Consider the following 24,331-nt stretch of genomic DNA (forward strand, 5'->3'; position numbering starts at 1 on the left):
CAACACTATCAACAAGGCTGGTCCTACAGGCCCTACAGGCCCTAGTATCTACCTTCTTAACAACACTATCAACAAGGCTGGTCCTACAGGCCCTAGTATCTACCTTCTTAACAACACTATCAACAAGGCAGGTCCTACAGGCCCTAGTTTCTACCTTCTTAACAACACTATCAACAAGGCAGGTCCTACAGGCCCTAGTTTCTACCTTCTTAACAACACTATCAACAAGGCAGGTCCTAGTTTCTACCTTCTTAACAACACTATCAACAAGGCAGGTCCTAGTTTCTACCTTCTTAACAACACTATCAACAAGGCAGGTCCTAGTTTCTACCTTCTTAACAGCACTATCAACAAGGCTGGTCCTAGTTTCTACCTTCTTAACAGCACTATCAACAAGGCAGGTCCTACAGGCCCTAGTAGAAGAGTAGCTGCTGCCTTGGCAGGAACTAATGGGGATCCATAATAACCCCCAGGAAGAGTAGCTGCTGCCTTGGCAGGAACTAATGGGGACCCTCCATCTCTCTCTGTCCTGTAGTTCTCTCCTCTGTCCTGTAGTTCTCTCTGTCCCGTAGTTCTCTCCTCTCTGTCCTGTAGTTCTCTCTGTCCTGTAGTTCTCTCCTCTCTGTCCTGTAGTTCTCTCCTCTGTCCTGTAGTTCTCTCCTCTCTGTCCTGTAGTTCTCTCCTCTCTGTCCTGTAGTTCTCTCTGTCCTGTAGTTCTCTCTGTCCTGTAGTCCTCTCTGTCCCGTAGTTCTCTCCTCTCTGTCCTGTAGTTCTCTCCTCTGTCCTGTAGTTCTCTCCTCTGTCCTGTAGTTCTCTCCTCTGTCCTGTAGTTCTCTCCTCTCTGTCCTGTAGTTCTCTCCTCTCTGTCCTGTAGTTCTCTCTGTCCTGTAGTTCTCTCTGTCCTGTAGTCCTCTCTGTCCCGTAGTTCTCTCCTCTGTCCTGTAGTTCTCTACTCTCTGTCCCGTAGTTCTCTCCTCTCTGTCCCGTAGTTCTCTCCTCTGTCCTGTAGTTCTCCTCTCTGTCCTGTAGTTCTCTCCTCTCTGTCCTGTAGTTCTCTCCTCTGTCCTGTAGTTCTCTCCTCTCTGTCCTGTAGTTCTCTCCTCTCTGTCCTGTAGTTCTCCTCTCTGTCCTGTAGTTCTCTCCTCTCTGTCCTGTAGTTCTCCTCTCTGTCCTGTAGTTCTCTCCTCTGTCCTGTAGTTCTCTCCTCTCTGTCCTGTAGTTCTCTCCTCTCTGTCCTGTAGTTCTCCTCTCTGTCCTGTAGTTCTCTCCTCTGTCCTGTAGTTCTCTCCTCTGTCCTGTAGTTCTCTCCTCTCTGTCCTGTAGTTCTCTCCTCTCTGTCCCGTAGTTCTCTCCTCTCTGTCCTGTAGTTCTCTCCTCTCTGTCCTGTAGTTCTCTCCTCTCTGTCCTGTAGTTCTCTCCTCTCTGTCCTGTAGTTCTCTCCTCTGTCCTGTAGTTCTCTCCTCTGTCCTGTAGTTCTCTCCTCTCTGTCCTGTAGTTCTCTCCTCTCTGTCCTGTAGTTCTCTCCTCTCTGTCCTGTAGTTCTCTTCTCTGTCCTGTAGTTCTCTCCTCTCTGTCCTGTAGTTCTCTCCTCTCTGTCCTGTAGTTCTCTCCTCTCTGTCCTGTAGTTCTCTCCTCTCTGTCCTGTAGTTCTCTCCTCTGTCCTGTAGTTCTCTCCTCTGTCCTGTAGTTCTCTCCTCTGTCCTGTAGTTCTCTCCTCTCTGTCCTGTAGTTCTCTCCTCTGTCCTGTAGTTCTCTCCTCTGTCCTGTAGTTCTCTCCTCTCTGTCCCGTAGTTCTCTCCTCTCTGTCCCGTAGTTCTCTCCTCTCTGTCCTGTAGTTCTCTCCTCTGTCCTGTAGTTCTCTCCTCTGTCCTGTAGTTCTCTCCTCTCTGTCCTGTAGTTCTCTCCTCTCTGTCCTGTAGTTCTCTCCTCTCTGTCCTGTAGTTCTCTCCTCTGTCCTGTAGTTCTCTCCTCTGTCCTGTAGTTCTCTCCTCTCTGTCCTGTAGTTCTCTCCTCTCTGTCCCGTAGTTCTCTCCTCTCTGTCCCGTAGTTCTCTCCTCTCTGTCCTGTAGATCTCTCCTCTCTGTCCCGTAGTTCTCTCCTCTCTGTCCTGTAGTTCTCTCCTCTCTGTCCTGTAGTTCTCTCCTCTGTCCTGTAGTTCTCTCCTCTGTCCTGTAGTTCTCTCCTCTCTGTCCTGTAGTTCTCTCCTCTCTGTCCTGTAGTTCTCTCCTCTCTGTCCTGTAGTTCTCTCCTCTCTGTCCTGTAGTTCTCTCTGTCCCGTAGTTCTCTCCTCTCTGTCCTGTAGTTCTCTCCTCTCTGTCCTGTAGTTCTCTCCTCTGTCCTGTAGTTCTCTCCTCTGTCCTGTAGTTCTCTCCTCTGTCCTGTAGTTCTCTCCTCTCTGTCCCGTAGTTCTCTCCTCTCTGTCCTGTAGTTCTCTCTGTCCTGTAGTTCTCTCCTCTCTGTCCTGTAGTTCTCTCCTCTCTGTCCCGTAGTTCTCTCCTCTCTGTCCTGTAGTTCTCTCCTCTGTCCTGTAGTTCTCTCCTCTCTGTCCTGTAGTTCTCTCTGTCCCGTAGTTCTCTCCTCTCTGTCCTGTAGTTCTCTCCTCTGTCCTGTAGTTCTCTCTCCTCTGTCCTGTAGTTCTCTCTGTCCTGTAGTTCTCTCCTCTGTCCTGTAGTTCTCCTCTCTGTCCTGTAGTTCTCTCCTCTCTGTCCTGTAGTTCTCTCCTCTCTGTCCTGTAGTTCTCTCCTCTCTGTCCTGTAGTTCTCTCCTCTCTGTCCTGTAGTTCTCTCCTCTCTGTCCTGTAGTTCTCTCCTCTCTGTCCTGTAGTTCTCTCCTCTGTCCTGTAGTTCTCTCCTCTGTCCTGTAGTTCTCTCCTCTCTGTCCTGTAGTTCTCTCCTCTCTGTCCTGTAGTCCTCTCTGTCCTGTAGTCCTCTCTGTCCTGTAGTCCTCTCTGTCCTGTAGTTCTCTCCTCTCTGTCCTGTAGTTCTCTCTCCTCTGTCCTGTAGTTCTCTCCTCTCTGTCCTGTAGTTCTCTCCTCTCTGTCCCGTAGTTCTCTCCTCTCTGTCCCGTAGTTCTCTCCTCTCTGTCCTGTAGTTGTGTGGTCCTTCTGTAGCTGTGTGGTCCTTCTGTAGCTCAGTTGGTAGAGCATGGCGCTTGTAACGCCAGGGTAGTGGGTTCGATCCCCGGGACCACCCATACGTAGAATGTATGCACACATGACTGTAAGTCGCTTTGGATAAAAAGCGTCTGCTAAATGGCATATATTATTATTATTATTAGTTCTCTCCTCTGTCCTGTAGTTCTCTCCTCTCTGTCCTGTAGTTCTCTCCTCTGTCCTGTAGTTCTCTCCTCTCTGTCCTGTAGTTCTCTCCTCTCTGTCCTGTAGTTCTCTCCTCTGTCCTGTAGTTCTCTCCTCTCTGACCTGTAGTTCTCTCCTCTCTGACCTGTAGTTCTCTCCTCTCTGACCTGTAGTTCTCTCCTCTCTGTCCTGTAGTTCTCTCCTCTCTGTCCTGTAGTTCTCTCCTCTCTGTCCTGTAGTTCTCTCCTCTGTCCTGTAGTTCTCTCCTCTCTGTCCTGTAGTTCTCTCCTCTCTGTCCTGTAGTTCTCTCCTCTCTGTCCCGTAGTTCTCTCCTCTCTGTCCTGTAGTTCTCTCCTCTCTGTCCTGTAGTTCTCTCCTCTGTCCTGTAGTTCTCTCTGTCCTGTAGTTCTCTCTGTCCTGTAGTTCTCTCCTCTCTGTCCTGTAGTTCTCTCTGTCCTGTAGTTCTCTCTGTCCTGTAGTTCTCTCCTCTCTGTCCTGTAGTTCTCTCCTCTGTCCTGTAGTTCTCTCCTCTCTGTCCTGTAGTTCTCTCTGTCCTGTAGTTCTCTCCTCTCTGTCCTGTAGTTCTCTTCTCTGTCCTGTAGTTCTCTCCTCTCTGTCCTGTAGTTCTCTCCTCTCTGTCCTGTAGTTCTCTCCTCTGTCCCGTAGTTCTCTCCTCTCTGTCCCGTAGTCCTCTCTGTCCTGTAGTTCTATCCTCTGTCCTGTAGTTCTCTCCTCTGTCCTGTAGTTCTCTCCTCTGTCCCGTAGTTCTCTCCTCTCTGTCCTGTAGTTCTCTCCTCTCTGTCCTGTAGTTCTCTCCTCTCTGTCCTGTAGTTCTCTCCTCTCTGTCCTGTAGTTCTCTCCTCTCTGTCCTGTAGTTCTCTCCTCTCTGTCCTGTAGTTCTCTCCTCTCTGTCCTGTAGTCCTCTCTGTCCTGTAGTTCTCTCCTCTCTGTCCTGTAGTTCTCCTCTCTGTCCTGTAGTTCTCCTCTCTGTCCTGTAGTTCTCCTCTCTGTCCTGTAGTTCTCTCCTCTCTGTCCTGTAGTTCTCTCCTCTCTGTCCTGTAGTTCTCCTCTCTGTCCTGTAGTTCTCCTCTCTGTCCTGTAGTTCTCCTCTCTGTCCTGTAGTTCTCCTCTCTGTCCTGTAGTTCTCCTCTCTGTCCTGTAGTTCTCTCCTCTCTGTCCTGTAGTTCTCTCCTCTCTGTCCTGTAGTTCTCTCCTCTGTCCTGTAGTTCTCTCCTCTGTCCTGTAGTTCTCTCCTCTGTCCTGTAGTTCTCTCTGTCCTGTAGTTCTCCTCTCTGACCTGTAGTTCTCTCCTCTGTCCTGTAGTTCTCCTCTCTGTCCTGTAGTTCTCTCCTCTCTGTCCTGTAGTTCTCTCCTCTCTGTCCCGTAGTTCTCTCCTCTCTGTCCTGTAGTTCTCTCCTCTGTCCTGTAGTTCTCTCCTCTCTGTCCTGTAGTTCTCTCCTCTCTGTCCTGTAGTTCTCTCCTCTCTGTCCCGTAGTTCTCTCCTCTCTGTCCTGTAGTTCTCTCCTCTGTCCTGTAGTTCTCTCCTCTCTGTCCTGTAGTTCTCTCCTCTCTGTCCTGTAGTTCTCTCCTCTCTGTCCTGTAGTTCTCTCCTCTCTGTCCTGTAGTTCTCTCCTCTCTGTCCTGTAGTTCTCTCCTCTGTCCTGTAGTTCTCTCCTCTCTGTCCTGTAGTTCTCTCTGTCCTGTAGTTCTCTCCTCTCTGTCCTGTAGTTCTCTTCTCTGTCCTGTAGTTCTCTCCTCTCTGTCCTGTAGTTCTCTCCTCTCTGTCCTGTAGTTCTCTCCTCTGTCCCGTAGTTCTCTCCTCTCTGTCCCGTAGTCCTCTCTGTCCTGTAGTTCTATCCTCTGTCCTGTAGTTCTCTCCTCTGTCCTGTAGTTCTCTCCTCTGTCCCGTAGTTCTCTCCTCTCTGTCCTGTAGTTCTCTCCTCTCTGTCCTGTAGTTTTCTCCTCTCTGTCCTGTAGTTCTCTCCTCTCTGTCCTGTAGTTCTCTCCTCTCTGTCCTGTAGTTCTCTCCTCTCTGTCCTGTAGTCCTCTCTGTCCTGTAGTTCTCTCCTCTCTGTCCTGTAGTTCTCCTCTCTGTCCTGTAGTTCTCCTCTCTGTCCTGTAGTTCTCCTCTCTGTCCTGTAGTTCTCTCCTCTCTGTCCTGTAGTTCTCTCCTCTCTGTCCTGTAGTTCTCCTCTCTGTCCTGTAGTTCTCCTCTCTGTCCTGTAGTTCTCCTCTCTGTCCTGTAGTTCTCCTCTCTGTCCTGTAGTTCTCCTCTCTGTCCTGTAGTTCTCCTCTCTGTCCTGTAGTTCTCTCCTCTCTGTCCTGTAGTTCTCTCCTCTCTGTCCTGTAGTTCTCTCCTCTGTCCTGTAGTTCTCTCCTCTGTCCTGTAGTTCTCTCTGTCCTGTAGTTCTCCTCTCTGACCTGTAGTTCTCTCCTCTGTCCTGTAGTTCTCCTCTCTGTCCTGTAGTTCTCTCCTCTCTGTCCTGTAGTTCTCTCCTCTCTGTCCCGTAGTTCTCTCCTCTCTGTCCTGTAGTTCTCTCCTCTGTCCTGTAGTTCTCTCCTCTCTGTCCTGTAGTTCTCTCCTCTCTGTCCCGTAGTTCTCTCCTCTCTGTCCTGTAGTTCTCTCCTCTGTCCTGTAGTTCTCTCCTCTCTGTCCTGTAGTTCTCTCCTCTCTGTCCTGTAGTTCTCTCCTCTCTGTCCTGTAGTTCTCTCCTCTCTGTCCTGTAGTTCTCTCCTCTGTCCTGTAGTTCTCTCTGTCCTGTAGTCCTCTCCTCTGTCCTGTAGTTCTCTCCTCTCTGTCCTGTAGTTCTCTCCTCTCTGTCCTGTAGTTCTCTCCTCTGTCCTGTAGTTCTCTCCTCTGTCCCGTAGTTCTCTCCTCTCTGTCCTGTAGTTCTCTCCTCTCTGTCCTGTAGTTCTCTCCTCTCTGTCCTGTAGTTCTCTCCTCTCTGTCCTGTAGTTCTCTCCTCTCTGTCCTGTAGTTCTCTCCTCTCTGTCCTGTAGTTCTCTCCTCTGTCCTGTAGTTCTCTCCTCTGTCCTGTAGTTCTCTCTCCTCTGTCATGTAGTTCTCTCCTCTGTCCTGTAGTTCTCTCCTCTCTGTCCTGTAGTTCTCTCCTCTGTCCTGTAGTTCTCTCCTCTGTCCTGTAGTTCTCTCTCCTCTGTCCTGTAGTTCTCTCCTCTGTCCTGTAGTTCTCTCCTCTCTGTCCTGTAGTTCTCTCCTCTGTCCTGTAGTTCTCTCTGTCCTGTAGTCCTCTCCTCTGTCCTGTAGTTCTCTCCTCTCTGTCCTGTAGTTCTCTCCTCTCTGTCCTGTAGTTCTCCTCTCTGTCCTGTAGTTCTCTCCTCTCTGTCCTGTAGTTCTCTCCTCTCTGTCCTGTAGTTCTCTCCTCTCTGTCCTGTAGTTCTCTCTCCTCTGTCCTGTAGTTCTCTCCTCTCTGTCCTGTAGTTCTCTCCTCTCTGACCTGTAGTTCTCTCCTCTCTGTCCTGTAGTTCTCTCCTCTGTCCTGTAGTTCTCTCCTCTGTCCTGTAGTTCTCTCTCCTCTGTCCTGTAGTTCTCTCCTCTGTCCTGTAGTTCTCTCCTCTGTCCTGTAGTTCTCTCTCCTCTGTCCTGTAGTTCTCTCCTCTCTGACCTGTAGTTCTCTCCTCTCTGTCCTGTAGTTCTCTCCTCTCTGTCCCGTAGTTCTCTCCTCTCTGTCCTGTAGTTCTCCTCTCTGTCCCGTAGTTCTCTCCTCTCTGTCCTGTAGTCCTCTCTGTCCTGTAGTTCTCTCCTCTCTGTCCCGTAGTTCTCTTCTCTGTCCTGTAGTTCTCTTCTCTGTCCTGTAGTTCTCTCCTCTCTGTCCTGTAGTTCTCTCCTCTCTGTCCTGTAGTTCTCCTCTCTGTCCTGTAGTTCTCTCCTCTCTGTCCTGTAGTTCTCTCCTCTCTGTCCTGTAGTTCTCTCCTCTCTGTCCTGTAGTTCTCTCCTCTGTCCTGTAGTTCTCTCCTCTGTCCTGTAGATGGAGACAGAGCTCCATGACTGATCTAGTCTTCCTCTCTCCATCTCCTACTCCTCCTCCTCAGTGTGTGACACTAAGTACACACACTCTCTCTCTCACACACACACACAGAGTGATGTGAGGAAGAGCTCAATACTACTCTCATGCCCCGCCCTTCTTATCCTGCCCTTCCATTGGCTCAAACCAGTTTTCCATCCATGTCAAATGTGTTTCAGATCATGTTTGACCCAGATTCTCTTCCCTTGTTTCTGTCTGACCGACTGACACACACACACACACACACACACACACACACACACACACACACACACACACACACACACACACACACACACACACACACACACACACACACACACACACTGTTTTCCACATGTGGTTATGAGATTTGTAGGGCGACAGTTAGCCTAGTGGTTAGAGTGTTGGACTAGTAACCAGCAGTTAGCCTAGTGGTTAGAGTGTTGGACTAGTAACCAGCAGTTAGCCTAGTGGTTAGAGTGTTGGACTAGTAACCAGCAGGTAGCCTAGTGGTTAGAGTGTTGGACTAGTAACCAGCAGGTAGCCTAGTGGTTAGAGCGTTGGACTAGTAACCAGCAGGTAGCCTAGTGGTTAGAGTGTTGGACTAGTAACCAGCAGGTAGACTAGTGGTTAGAGCGTTGGACTAGTAACCAGCAGGTAGCCAAGTGGTTAGAGTGTTGGACTAGTAACCAGCAGGTAGCCAAGTGGTTAGAGCGTTGGACTAGTAACCAGCAGGTAGCCTAGTGGTTAGAGCGTTGGACTAGTAACCAGCAGGTAGCCTAGTGGTTAGAGTGTTGGACTAGTAACCAGCAGGTAGACTAGTGGTTAGAGTGTTGGACTAGTAACCAGCAGGTAGCCTAGTGGTTAGAGCGTTGGACTAGTAACCAGCAGGTAGCCTAGTGGTTAGAGCGTTGGACTAGTAACCAGCAGGTAGACTAGTGGTTAGAGTGTTGGACTAGTAACCAGCAGGTAGCCTAGTGGTTAGAGTGTTGGACTAGTAACCAGCAGGTAGACTAGTGGTTAGAGTGTTGAACTAGTAACCAGCAGGTAGCCTAGTGGTTAGAGCGTTGGACTAGTAACCAGCAGGTAGACTAGTGGTTAGAGCGTTGGACTAGTAACCAGCAGGTAGTCTAGTGGTTAGAGTGTTGGACTAGTAACCAGCAGGTAGACTAGTGGTTAGAGTGTTGGACTAGTAACCAGCAGGTAGCCTAGTGGTTAGAGCGTTGGACTAGTAACCAGCAGGTAGCCTAGTGGTTAGAGCGTTGGACTAGTAACCAGCAGGTAGACTAGTGGTTAGAGTGTTGGACTAGTAACCAGCAGGTAGCCTAGTGGTTAGAGTGTTGGACTAGTAACCAGCAGGTAGACTAGTGGTTAGAGTGTTGGACTAGTAACCAGCAGGTAGCCTAGTGGTTAGAGTGTTGGACTAGTAACCAGCAGGTAGCCTAGTGGTTAGAGCGTTGGACTAGTAACCAGCAGGTAGCCTAGTGGTTAGAGCGTTGGACTAGTAACCAGCAGGTAGCCTAGTGGTTAGAGTGTTGGACTAGTAATCAGCAGGTAGCCTAGTGGTTAGAGTGTTGGACTAGTAACCAGCAGGTAGCCTAGTGGTTAGAGCGTTGGACTAGTAACCAGCAGGTAGCCTGGTGGTTAGAGCGTTGGACTAGTAACCAGCAGGTAGACTAGTGGTTAGAGTGTTGGACTAGTAACCGAAAGGTTGCAAAAACGAATCCCTGAGCTGACAAGGTACAAATCTGTCGTTCTGCCCCTGAACAGGCAGTTAACCCACTGTTCCCCGGCCGTCATTGAAAATAAGAATTTGTTCTTAACTGACTTGCCTGGTTAAATAAAGGTAAAATAATAGTTTGGTGTGTGTGTGTGTGTGTTAGTAGCTGAAGCTGTGAACGTGTGTGTGTGTGTGTGTGTGTGTGTGTGTGTGTGTGTGTGTGTGTGTGTGTGTGTGTGTGTGTGTGTGTGTGTGTGTGTGTGTGTGTGTGTGTGTGTGTAGCTGAAGCTGTGAACATGACTGTGTGTGTGAGGAGTCACACACCTCAGCAGTATATCTGTGTTGGGGGAGCTCCTCTTAACCCCAGACCATGTGCCCTGACCTCATTCCAGAGAGACAACTCCCTCCTCCCCTCTGTCACACCCACAGCAGCTCCCCTCCAATCAGATTGTGTGTAAAAGTCTTCTGTTTCCTTATAAGGGCTGTCTGTTCCTGCAGAGAGGAAGGGAAGGGACATCTGAGTCAGAGGATGAGAGAGACAACTCCCTCCTCCCCTCTGTCACACCCACAGCAGCTCCCCTCCAATCAGAGGATGAGAGAGACGGCTTGAATGAATAAAGACTGGAAACGACTGCAGGGATGCATAGTCTGACACACTGACTACACACTGACTACACACTGACTACACACTGACTATACACACTGACTACATACTGACTACACACACTGACTACACACTGACTATACACTGACTACACACACTGACTACACACACTGACTACACACACTGACTACACACACTGACTACACACACTGACTACACACTGACTATACACTGACTATACACACTGACTACATACTGACTACACACTGACTACACACTGACTACATACTGACTACATACTGACTACACACTGACTATACACACTGACTACACACACTGACTACACACACTGACTACACACTGACTACACACACTGACTACACACACTGACTACACACACTGACTACACACACTGACTACACACACTGACTACACACTGACTACACACACTGACTACACACACTGACTACACACACTGACTACACACACTGACTACACACACTGACTACACACACTGACTATACACACTGACTATACACACTGACTATACACACTGACTATACACACTGACTACACACTGACTACACACACTGACTACACACACTGACTACACACACTGACTACACACTGACTACACACTGAATACACACACTGAATACACACACTGAATACACACACTGACTACACACACTGAATACACACACTGAATACACACACTGAATATACACACACTGAATACACACACTGAATATACACACACTGAATATACACACACTGAATACACACACTGAATACACACACTGAATATACACACACTGAATATACACACACTGAATATACACACACTGAATATACACACACTGAATATACACACACTGAATATACACACTGACTACACACACTGAATATACACACACTGACTATACACACTGACTACACACTGACTACACACTGACTACACACACTGAATATACACACTGACTACACACACTGACTACACACTGACTACACACTGAATATATAGACACTGACTATACACACTGAATATACACACACTGAATATACACACACTGAATATACACACACTGATATACACACACTGATATACACACACTGATATACACACACTGACTACACACTGACTACACACTGACTACACACTGACTACACACTGACTACACACTGAATATACACACTGACTACACACTGACTACACACTGACTACACACTGACTACACACTGACTACACACACTGACTACACACACTGACTACACACACTGACTACACACATTGACTATACACACTGAATACACACTGAATACACACTGAATACACACACTGAATACACACTGACTACACACAGACTACACACTGACTACGCACACTGACTACGCACACTGACTACACACACTGACTATACACACTGACTACACACACTGAATATACACACACTGAATATACACACACTGAATATACACACACTGAATATACACACACTGATATACACACACTGATATACACACACTGATATACACACACTGAATATACACACACTGAATATACACACACTGAATATACACACACTGAATATACACACACTGAATATACACACACTGATATACACACACTGATATACACACACTGATATACACACACTGAATATACACACACTGATATACACACACTGAATATACACACACTGACTTCACACACTGATATACACACACTGACTACACACACTGACTTCACACACTGAATATACACACACTGATATACACACACTGACTACACACACTGACTTCACACACTGAATACACACACTGACTATACACACTGACTATACACACTGAATATACAAACTGAATATACACACTGACTATACACACTGAATATACACACTGACTATACACACTGACTATACACACTGACTATACACACTGACTATACACACTGACTATACTCACTGACTATACACACTGACTATACACACTGACTACACACTGACTACACACACTGACTACACACACTGACTACACACACTGACTACACACTGACTACACACTGACTATACACTGACTATACACACTGACTACATACTGACTACACACAGACTACACACAGACTACACACAGACTATACACACTGACTACATACTGACTACACACTGACTACACACACTGACTACACACACTGACTACACACACTGACTACACACACTGACTACACACACTGACTACACACACTGACTACACACACTGACTACACACACTGACTACACACACTGACTACACACACTGACTACACACTGACTACACACTGACTACACACTGACTACACACTGACTACACACTGAATACACACACTGAATACACACACTGACTACACACACTGAATACACACACTGAATACACACACTGAATACACACACTGAATATACACACACTGAATACACACACTGAATATACACACACTGAATATACACACACTGAATATACACACACTGAATATACACACACTGAATATACACACTGACTACACACACTGAATATACACACACTGACTATACACACTGACTACACACTGACTACACACACTGACTACACACACTGAATATACACACTGACTACACACACTGACTACACACTGACTACACACTGACTATACACACTGAATATATAGACACTGACTATACACACTGAATATACACACACTGAATATACACACACTGACTACACACACTGATATACACACACTGATATACACACACTGACTACACACTGAATATACACACTGAATATACACACTGACTACACATGGACTACACACTGACTACACACTGACTACACACTGACTACACACTGACTACACACGGACTACACACGGACTACACACTGACTACACACTGACTATACACACTGACTACACACTGACTACACACACTGACTACACACACTGACTACACACTGACTACACACTGACTATACACTGACTATACACACTGACTACATACTGACTACACACAGACTACACACTGACTATACACACTGACTACATACTGACTACATACTGACTACACACTGACTATACACACTGACTACACACACTGACTACACACACTGACTACACACACTGACTACACACTGACTACACACTGACTACACACACTGACTACACACACTGACTACACACACTGACTACACACACTGACTACACACACTGACTACACACACTGACTACACACACTGACTACACACACTGACTACACACACTGACTACACACTGACTATACACACTGACTACACACTGACTACACACACTGACTACACACACTGACTACACACACTGACTATACACACTGACTACACACACTGACTACACACACTGACTACACACACTGACTACACACACTGACTACACACTGACTACACACTGACTACACACTGACTACACACTGACTACACACACTGAATACACACACTGACTACACACACTGACTACACACACTGAATACACACACTGAATACACACACTGAATATACACACACTGAATACACACACTGAATATACACACACTGAATATACACACACTGAATACACACACTGAATATACACACACTGAATATACACACACTGAATATACACACACTGAATATACACACACTGAATATACACACTGACTACACACACTGAATATACACACACTGACTATACACACTGACTACACACTGACTACACACACTGAATATACACACTGACTACACACACTGACTACACACTGACTACACACTGACTATACACACTGAATATATAGACACTGACTATACACACTGAATATACACACACTGAATATACACACACTGAATATACACACACTGAATATACACACACTGATATACACACACTGATATACACACACTGAATATACACACACTGAATATACACACACTGAATATACACACACTGAATATACACACACTGATATACACACACTGATATACACACACTGATATACACACACTGAATATACACACACTGATATACACACACTGACTTCACACACTGATATACACACACTGACTACACACACTGACTTCACACACTGAATATACACACACTGATATACACACACTGACTACACACACTGACTTCACACACTGAATACACACACTGACTATACACACTGACTATACACACTGAATATACAAACTGAATATACACACTGACTATACACACTGACTATACACACTGAATATACACACTGACTATACACACTGACTATACACACTGACTATACACACTGACTATACACACTGACTATACACACTGACTATACACACTGACTATACACACTGACTACACACACTGACTACACACACTGACTATACACACTGACTACACACACTGAATACACACACTGACTATACACACTGAATATACACACTGAATATACACACTGAATATACACACTGACTATACACACTGAATATACACACACTGATATACACACACTGACTATACACACTGAATATACACACACTGATATACACACACTGACTTCACACACTGTATATACACACTGACTATACACACTGACTATACACTGAATATACACACACTGAATATATACACACTGAATATACACACACTGAATATACACACACTGAATATACACACACTGAATATACACACTGACTACACACACACTGAATACACACACACTGAATACACACACACTCATGCCCATCCTATCATGGAGACAGGCTATATAGCTAACTGGCTAATGCTAACCCACTGCTCTACTACGGCCATCATAGAGACAGGCTCTATAGCTAACTGGCTAATGCTAACCCACTGCTCTACTACGGCCATCATAGAGACAGGCTCTATAGCTAACTGGCTAATGCTAACCCACTGCTCTACTACGGCCATCATAGAGACAGGCTCTATAGCTACCTGGCTAATGCTAACCCACTGCTCTACTACGGCCATCATAGAGACAGGCTCTATAGCTAACTGGCTAATGCTAACCCACTGCTCTACTAAGGCTATTTGTATTTTTACATTTTTATTTAACTTTTATTTAACTAGGCAAGTCAGTTAAGAACAATTTCTTATTTACAATGGCGGCCTGGGAAAAGGCTTCCTGCGGGGACGGGGGCTCTGATTTAAAAAATAAATATGTAAAGGACATTTATTTTACCTTTATTTAACTAGGCAAGTAACTAACTTTTATTTTACTAGGCAAGTCAGTTAAGAACAAATTCTTATTTTCAATGACGGCCTAGGAACAGTGGGTTAACTGCCTGTTCAGGGGCAGAACGACAGATTTTGTACCTTGTCAGCTCGGGGATTTGAACTTGCAACCTTCCGGTTACTAGTCCAACGCTCTAACCACTAGGCTACCCTGCCGCCCCAGATATAACACAACACTACATAAAGAGGCAAGGGTGCAGTGGGATTATTTAATATACTCTTTGAAGAGGTAGGGTTTGAGACGTTTTGGTAAGATAGACAGGGACTCTGTTGTCCTAACATCAGGGGGAAGATGGACAGGGACTCTGCTGTCCTAACATCAGGGGGAAGATGGACAGGGACTCTGCTGTCCTAGCATCAGGGGGAGGATGGACAGGGACTCTGCTGTCCTAGCATCAGGGGGAAGCTGGTTCCACCATTGGGGTACCAGGACAGAGAAGAGCTTGGACTGGGCTGAGTTGGAGCTGCCTCCCGTAGGGGTGGGAGGACAGAGAAGAGCAGATCCCCATGCTGCTTTGTAGTGAAGCACCATGGTGTTGTAGTGGATGTGAACTTCGACTGGAAGCCTGTGGCATTGTGGGTAAATTACAGGGGTTTGATGACAAAGTGGGGACTTGGATTGAAAGCCTGTGGCATTGTGGGTAAATTGCAGGGGTTTGATGACAAAGCGAGGACTTGGACTGGAAGCCTGTGGCATTGTGGGTAAATTGCAGGGGTTTGATGACAAAGCGAGGACTTTGACTGGAAGCCTGTGGCATTGTGGGTAAATTGCAGGGGTTTGATGACAAAGCGGGGACTTGGACTGGAAGCCTGTGGCATTGTGGGTAAATGGCAGGGGTTTGATGACAAAGCGGGAAGAGCAGCCAACAGTGAGTTGAGATGTCACCTGGGACGCTAACGCTAGTTGTTGCTGAATCTGTCCTCTACCACAGTCATCAATATTAAGTAGGAATGTAAATAGGAACGTCATGACATCACTACTTAGTTTGGGGTTGTCAGGCAACCAGTCGTTTAAAGGATCGTGGGATTTACTGCGTGTCGAATAATATTTGTATTTGTCACGTGCTCATTTACAACCGGTGTAGAATGTACAGTGAAATTGCTTACTTTACAAGCCTTCTACCCACAATGCAACAGTGACGAGGCGACTCCGGGATGCTGGCCTTTTTCTGGGCAGAGTTGCAAAGAAAAAGACATATCTCAGACTGGCAAATAAAAAGATTAAGATTTAGCTCAGTAACACAGACACTGGACAGAGGAACAGCTACCCTGCTTTTCTTCTGGGGTTCTTCTGGGGGTCTTCTGGGGTTCTTCTGGGGTTCTTCTGGGGGTTCTTCTGGGGTTCTTCTGGGGGTCCTTCTGGGGTTCTTCTGGGGGTCCTTCTGGGGTCCTTCTGGGGGTTCTTCTGGGGTTCTTCTGGGGGTCCTTCTGGGGGTTCTTCTGGGGGTCTTCTGGGGTCCTTCTGGGGGTTCTTCTGGGGTTCTTCTGGGGTCCTTCTGGGGTTCTTCTGGGGGTCCTTCTGGGGGTCCTTCTGGGGGTCCTTCTGGGGCTTCTTCTGGGGCTTCTTCTGGGGCTTCTTCTGGGGCTTCTTCTGGGGGTCCTTCTGGGGGTTCTTCTGGGGGTTCTTCTGGGGGTCCTTCTTCTGGGGTCCTTCTGGGGGTCTTCTGGGGGTCTTCTGGGGGTCCTGTAACATTAAGGAAGTTCTATACAATAAAATATTATGACATTAAATTTCATAACACTTTTGAACAGCGAGGAACATGAACCTCTCGCCCTGCTTCACTACAGCCCCGTCGATGTAAATGAGGGGGCGTGTTCAGACCTCCATTTCCTGTAGTCCACGATTTAGCTCATTAGTCTTGCTGACGTTGAGGGAGAGAGGTTGTTGTCCTGGCACCACACGTTTGCAAGGTCTTTGACCTCCTCCCTATTGGCTGTCTTCATCGTTGACGGTGATCAGGCCTACCATTCGTTGTCGTAGTCGTGGGTGAGCAGGGGGGTACAGGAGGGGACAAAGCCTGGTGTTGGACGCTGAGCTGGGTCCTCTATGCTTGGTCACGTAGTCGTGGGTGAGCAGGGGAGTACAGGAGGGGACAAAGCCTGGTGTTGGACGCTGAGCTGGGTCCTCTATGCTTGGTCACGTAGTCGTGGGTGAGCAGGGGGGTACAGGAGGGGACAAAGCCTGGTGTTGGACGCTGAGCTGGGTCCTCTATGCTTGGTCATGTAGTCGTGGGTGAGCAGGGGGGTACAGGAGGGGACAAAGCCTGGTGTTGGACGCTGAGCTTGGTCCTCTATGCTTGGTCACGTAGTCGTGGGTGAGCAGGGGGGTACAGGAGGGGACAAAGCCTGGTGTTGGACGCTGAGCTGTCGTCAATGGACAGCATTCTCACGTAGGTGTTCCTTTTGCGGGATTTCTTTTAAGCATCTGGATTAGTGTCCAGACCGCAGCTTTGGGCCTCACGGTTGGTGCAGTGGTCATCGCAGTGAGACTCTGGGTTCGAGCCCAGGCTCTGTCGCAGCCGGCCGTGACCGGGACGTCCATGAGGCGACGCACAATTAGCCTCGTCCAGGTTAGGGAGGGTTTGGCCGGTAGGGATATCCTTGTCTCATCGCACACTAGCGACTCCTGTGACGGGCCGGACACAGTGCACGCTATCCAAGGTTGCCAGGTGCACAGTGTTTTCTCCGACACATTGGTGCGGCTGGCTTCCGGGTTTGATGACGCTGTGTTAAGAAGCAGTGCGGCTTCGTTGGGTTGTTTATCGGAGGACACAAGGCTTTCGACCTTCGTCTCTCCCGAGCCCGTACGGGAGTTGTAGCGATGAGACAAGATAGTAGCTACTAAAAGCAATTGGATACCACGAAATTGGAGACCACGATAACTGGGCCGTTTAGCTCAGTACGGACGTTGCCTGTAATCCATGGTTTCTGGTTGGGATATGTACGTACTGTCACTGTGGGGACGACGACATCGATGCACTTCTTCTTAATGAAACTGAGTGTGTCCCCCAGATGTCCTTCAGCATGTTGAGCCGGTGGAGATGCTGTTACTAGGCAACCACGCAGTCAGGGACGGATCACACTTCTGCTGCAGTATCTCTCTCTTTCTCTCTCTCTCTCTCTCTCTCTCTTCTCTCTCTCTCTCTCTTTCTCTCTCTTCTCTCTCTTCTCTTCACTCTCTCTCTCTCTGTCTGTCTCTCTCTCTGTCTCTCTCTCTCTCTGTCTCTCTCTCTCGCTCACACACACACACTCAGTCTCTCTCTCTCTTGCTCACACACACACACTCAGTCTCTCTTGCTCACACACACACACACACACACACACACACACACACACACACACACACACACACACACACACACACACACACACACACACACACACACACACACACACACACACACACACACACACACACACACACACACACACACACACACACACCCAGTCACTCCCAGAGCCACAGCCAGTGTTTGAGGCAGCCTCTGTAGTGGCCGTAGCGATGCTAAATGCTGCTGTCTGTTGCAGTGGCTCGGGAACACTTGGTTTACCTCTCTGAGGTAGACAACTCCCTTTTTAAAACATTCTACTGGTTCTACTTTGCAACCCAGCCGTGCACTAGTTAGGAAGAGATTTCCTCTCCTCCCCTCTCCTTTCCTCTCCTCACCTCTCCTCCCCTCATCTCCTTTCCTCTCGGCTCCCCTCCCCTTGCCTCTCCCCTCTTCTCCATTCCTCTCCTTTCCTCCCCTCATCTCTCCCCTCTCCTCCTATCACCTCTCCTCCTCTCACCTCATCTCTCCCCTCTCCTCCTATCACCTCTCCTCCTCTCACCTCGCCCCTCCTTTCCTCTCCCCTCCCCTCTCTTCCATTCCTCTCCTTTCCTCCCCTCTCCTCCATTCCTCTCCTTTCCTCCCTCATCTCTCCCCTCTCCTCCTCCTCACCTCCCCTCCCCTTCCCTCTCCTCCTTTCCTCCCCTCTCCTTTCCTCTCCTCATCCCTCCCCTCTCCTTTCCTCTCCTCATCCCTCCCCTCTCCTTTCCTCCCCTCATCCCTCCCTCTCCTCCTCTCACCTCTCCTCCTCTCACCTCTCCTCCTCTCCCCTCACCTCTCCCCTCCCCTCCTCCTCCTCACCTCTCCCCTCCCCTCTCCCTCCCCTCTCCTCCTCCTTTCCTCTCCCCTCCCCTCTCCCTCCCCTCTCCTCCTCCTTTCCTCTCCCCTCCCTCACCTCTCCCGTCCCCTCTCCTCCTCTCACCTCTCCTCCTCTCTCCTCTCACCTCTCCTCCTCTCCCCTTCCCTCTCATCCTCACCTCTCCCGGCCCCTATCCTCCTCCCCTCTCCCTCCCTCTCCTCCTTACCTCTCCCTCCCCTCTCCTCCTTACCTCTCCCCTCCCCTCTCCTCCTCCTTTCCTCTCCCCTCACCTCTCCCCTCCCCTCTCCTCCTCCTTTCCTCCCCTCACCTCTCCCCTCTCCTCCTCCTTTCCTCTCCCCTCTCCTCCTCCTCACCTCTCTCCTTCCCCTCTCCTCCTCCCTTCCCTCTCCTCCTCCTTTCCCCTCTCCTCCTCCTCTCCCCTCTCCTCACCTCTCTCCTCCCCTCTCCTTTCCTCTCCCCTCACCTCTCCCCTCCCCTCTCCTCCTCCTCCCCTCTCCCCTCCCCTCTCCTCCTCCTCACCTCTCCCCTCGTTTCCATTATTTCTCTAGTATCACTATTGTGTGCTGGATGTTGTAACCTGTGTTTTGATTGAGACGAGGGGAGGAGAACATGTGACCATCTCTGACATATTCATTTAGGGGGGGGTAACCTAAACCTTGGATGCTACATTACTGTTTTTACCAAATCTCTCCCCTCTCTCCCGCTCCCCTCTCCCCTCTCCCCCCCCCCCCGCTCCCCTCTCCCCCTCTCTCCAGGAGAGCTGCAGGAAGTGCCGTGTCCAGTGGAAGGAGCATGCTGGGAAGTCATGTGACCAGGTCATGGAACGAGATGAGATACGCATGAGGGTGGCCTTGTAAGTGCCTGACCAGAGAGACAGGGGTCATTGCTATCTCTCCCTCATATGTTAATATGGTCCAAGCAGGTGGCCTTGTAAGTGCCTGACCAGAGAGAGAGGGGTCCTTGCTATCTCTCCCTCATATGTTAATATGGTCCAAGCAGGTGGCCTTGTAAGTGCCTGACCAGAGAGAGAGGGGTCCTTGCTATCTCTCCCTCATATGTTAATATGGTCCATGCAGGTGGCCTTGTAAGTGCCTGACCAGAGAGAGAGGGGTCCTTGCTATCTCTCCCTCATATGTTAATATGGTCCAAGCAGGTGGCCTTGTAAGTGCCTGACCAGAGAGAGAGGGTCCTTGCTATCTCTCCCTCATATGTTAATATGGTCCAAGCAGGTGGCCTTGTAAGTGCCTGACCAGAGAGAGGGGTCCTTGCTATCTCTCCCTCATATGTTAATATGGTCCAAGCAGGTGGCCTTGTAAGTGCCTGACCAGAGAGAGGGGTCCTCACCATCTCTCCCTCATATGTTAATATGGTCCAAGCAGGTGGCCTTGTAAGTGCCTGACCAGAGAGAGAGGGGTCCTTGCTATCTCTCCTCATATGTTAATATGGTCCAAGCAGGTGGCCTTGTAAGTGCCTGACCAGAGAGAGGGGTCCTCACCATCTCTCCCTCATATGTTAATATGGTCCAAGCAGGTGGCCTTGTAAGTGCCTGACCAGAGAGAGAGGGGTCCTTGCTATCTCTCCCTCATATGTTAATATGGTCCAAGCAGGTGGCCTTGTAAGTGCCTGACCAGAGAGAGGGGTCCTCACCATCTCTCCCTCATATGTTAATATGGTCCAAGCAGGTGGCCTTGTAAGTGCCTGACCAGAGAGAGAGGGGTCCTTGCTATCTCTCCCTCATATGTTAATATGGTCCAAGCAGGTGGCCTTGTAAGTGCCTGACCAGAGAGAGGGGTCCTTGCTATCTCTCCCTCATATGTTAATATGGTCCAAGCAGGTGGCCTTGTAAGTGCCTGACCAGAGAGAGGGGTCCTCACCATCTCTCCCTCATATGTTAATATGAGCCAACACGACTGAAACCTACTGTAGTCCCACCCCCCAAGTCACCTGATATGACTGTAAAGCTGATCTTATTGGCCAACCACGACTGAAACCTACTGTAGTCCCACCCCCCAAGTCACCTGATATGACTGTAAAGCTGATCTTATTGGCCAACCACGACTGAAACCTACTGTAGTCCCACCCCCCAAGTCATCTGATATGACTGTAAAGCTGATCTTATTGGCCAACCACGACTGAAACCTACTGTAGTCCCACCCCCCAAGTCACCTGATATGACTGTAAAGCTGATCTTATTGGCCAACCACGACTGAAACCTACTGTAGTCCCACCCCCCAAGTCACCTGATATGACTGTAAAGCTGATCTTATTGGCCAACCACGACTGAAACCTACTGTAGTCCCACCCCCCAAGTCACCTGATATGACTGTAAAGCTGATCTTATTGGCCAACCACGACTGAAACCTACTGTAGTCCCACCCCCCAAGTCATCTGATATGACTGTAAAGCTGATCTTATTGGCCAACCACGACTGAAACCTACTGTAGTCCCACCCCCAAGTCACCTGATATGACTGTAAAGCTGATCTTATTGGCCAACCACGACTGAAACCTACTGTAGTCCCACCCCCAAGTCATCTGATATGACTGTAAAGCTGATCTTATTGGCCAACAACGACTGTCCATCTTTCATTGGACCCGGCCCCCCAGTCTAATGCAAAATATACCACAGGTCGTAAAGATTAAAAACCTTCTCTTTTTTTCCGGGGTGGGTGAAAATGTAATCACTGGTGTTGATGTTTTTATGTTGTAATTAAATGTATTAATTAATAATTAATTAATTATGTAATTAAAGCCAGACATTGTCGTGGAGAACATTGCCAATAGGCTACTTGTGTTTGGTAACAATCTAATGGTTCATTTTTAGCTCAGACCACCGGGAAGCTGTCCAGTGAAAACCAAGTGTACAATGACCTTGTTGACCTCTCTGGGCTGTGATTGGTCACAGGGCCGACCTAGTGACATACCAGCTGTGTCGTCTGGACAATGACCTTGTTGACTCTCTGGGCTGTGATTGGTCACAGGGCCGACCTAGTGACATACCAGCTGTGTCGTCTGGACAATGACCATGTTGACCTCTCTGGGCTGTGATTGGTCATGAGTGTTTCTAAATGAACAAAGTCAGTTTGTTCTGTTTCGTTCATAGTGAATACCCCCCAGGTGTTCGTGCAGGCATGGAGCTAAACCCTGCTCTGTGTCCTGTTCCTCTCACACCAGAGAGGGTACTGGGTAAACAGCTCTGTTTCCCGGATGACTGGGCAGGAAGTTTAGCAGGCGGGTGCTTCCTGTCTCTCCACACTAACACACAGTGTTAATACACGCTAACTCACACACACACACACAGTGTTAATACACGCTCACACACACACACACACACACACACACACACACACACACACACACACACACACACACACACACACACACACACACTAACACACACAGTGTTAATACACGCTAACACACAGGCACACACATACACACACACTAACACACACACACACACACACACTAACACACACAGTGTTAATACACGCTAACACACAGGCACACACACACACACTCTAACACACACAGTGTTAATACACTCACTACAAACACACTTACCATACACGCCCAGTACTTCCTGTTGTTGCTGTCCACAGCTCCTCAGACTTCCTGCAGCTGACAGACAGGAAGTAGCCTGCAAGAACCATCAGATCTGACTATTCAGGGTCCCAACTAGGGCCCAATGGTGAGGATCGGATGACAGCAGCTCGGGTCAGGAAGTGTAGAACAGGTCTGGTGTTGGGGGCTTACTGGGGTCCTAACTAGGGTCCTAACTAGGGCACTAACTAGGGCCCAATGGTGAGGATAGGATGACAGCAGCTCGGGTCAGGAAGTGTAGAACAGTTGTTGGTGTTGGGCGCTTACTGGGGTTCTAACTAGGGTCCTAACTAGGGCCTTAACTGGGGTCCCAACTGGGGTCCTAACTAGGGCCTTAACTGGGGTCCTAACTAGGGCCTTAACTGGGGTCCTAACTAGGGCCTTAACTGGGGTCCTAACTAGGGCCTTAACTAGGGCCTTAACTGGGGCCTTAACTGGGGCCTTAACTAGGGCACTAACTGGGGCCTTAACTAGGGCCTTAACTGGGGTCCTAACTGGGGTCCTAACTAGGGTCCTAACTAGGGTCCTAACTAGGGTCCTAACTAGGGTCCTAACTAGGGCCCTAACTAGGGTCTTAACTAGGGCCCTAACTAGGGTCCTAACTAGGGTCCTAACTCCTCTCTATCCCCTACAGTGTGGAACAGGTCTGGTGTTGGGCACTAACTAGGGTCCTAACTAGGGCCCTAACTAGGGTCCTAACTAGGGTCCTAACTAGGGCACTAACTAGGGTCCTAACTAGGGTCCTAACTAGGGCACTAACTAGGGCACTAACTAGGGTCCTAACTGGGGTCCTAACTGGGGTCCTAACTGGGGTCCTAACTGGGGTCCTAACTGGGGTCCTAACTAGGGTCCTAACTGGGGTCCTAACTGGTGTCCTAACTGGGGTCCTAACTCCTCTCTATCCCCTACAGTGAGGAGCGGATGACAGCAGCTCGCGTCAGGAAGTGCGTGAAGTGTGGAACAGGTCTGGTGAAGTCCGAGGGATGTAACAGGATGTGGTGTCGTTGTGGAAGCTACATGTGTTACCTGTGCCGAGAGCCAATCAGTGGATACAACCACTTCTGTCAGCACGCCCGTTCCCCTGGCGCTCCCTGTAGGCACTGCCGCAAGTGCTCTCTCTGGACAGACCCCACGGTGAGCACACACACACACACAGACCCCACGGTGAGCACACACACACACACACACACACACACACACACACACACACACACAGACCCCACGGTGAGCACACACACACACACACACAGACCCCACGGTGAGCACACACACACACACAGACCCCACGGTGAGCACACACACACACACACACACACACACACACACACACACACACACACACACACACACACAGACCCCACGGTGAGCACACACACACACACACACACACACACACACACACACACACACACACACACACACACACAGACCCCACGGTGAGCACACACACACACACAGACCCCACGGTGAGCACACACACACACACACACACACACACACACAGACCCCACGGTGAGCACACACACACACACAGACCCCACGGTGAACACACACACACACACACACACACACACACACACACACACACACACACACACACACACACACACACACACACACACACACAGACCCCACGGTGAACACTACCTATTATATACAGTATAATTCATAAAGTATTCAGACCCCACGCTGAACACTACCTA

At 48.7% G+C, this 24,331-nt stretch overlaps 1 protein-coding gene across 1 annotated transcript in view; it reads left to right on the forward strand.

Annotated features, from left to right (window-relative positions):
- Nucleotides 1-23,781, forward strand: part of LOC124021463 (E3 ubiquitin-protein ligase RNF216-like) — a gene marked incomplete at its 3' end in the record, with an annotated part of 69,419 nt that extends 45,638 nt beyond the window's left edge. Inside the window, exons 11-12 of the mRNA XM_046336660.1 lie at nt 19,782-19,879; nt 23,540-23,781. Of these exons, the coding sequence (XP_046192616.1) occupies nt 19,782-19,879; nt 23,540-23,781 (340 nt within the window). The remainder of the gene's footprint in view (nt 1-19,781; nt 19,880-23,539) is intronic.
- Nucleotides 23,782-24,331: the final 550 nt, after the last annotated feature.

This window comes from Oncorhynchus gorbuscha, unplaced genomic scaffold (genome assembly GCF_021184085.1).
Source record: "Oncorhynchus gorbuscha isolate QuinsamMale2020 ecotype Even-year unplaced genomic scaffold, OgorEven_v1.0 Un_scaffold_1120, whole genome shotgun sequence".
NCBI classification, from domain to species: Eukaryota; Metazoa; Chordata; class Actinopteri; order Salmoniformes; family Salmonidae; genus Oncorhynchus; species Oncorhynchus gorbuscha.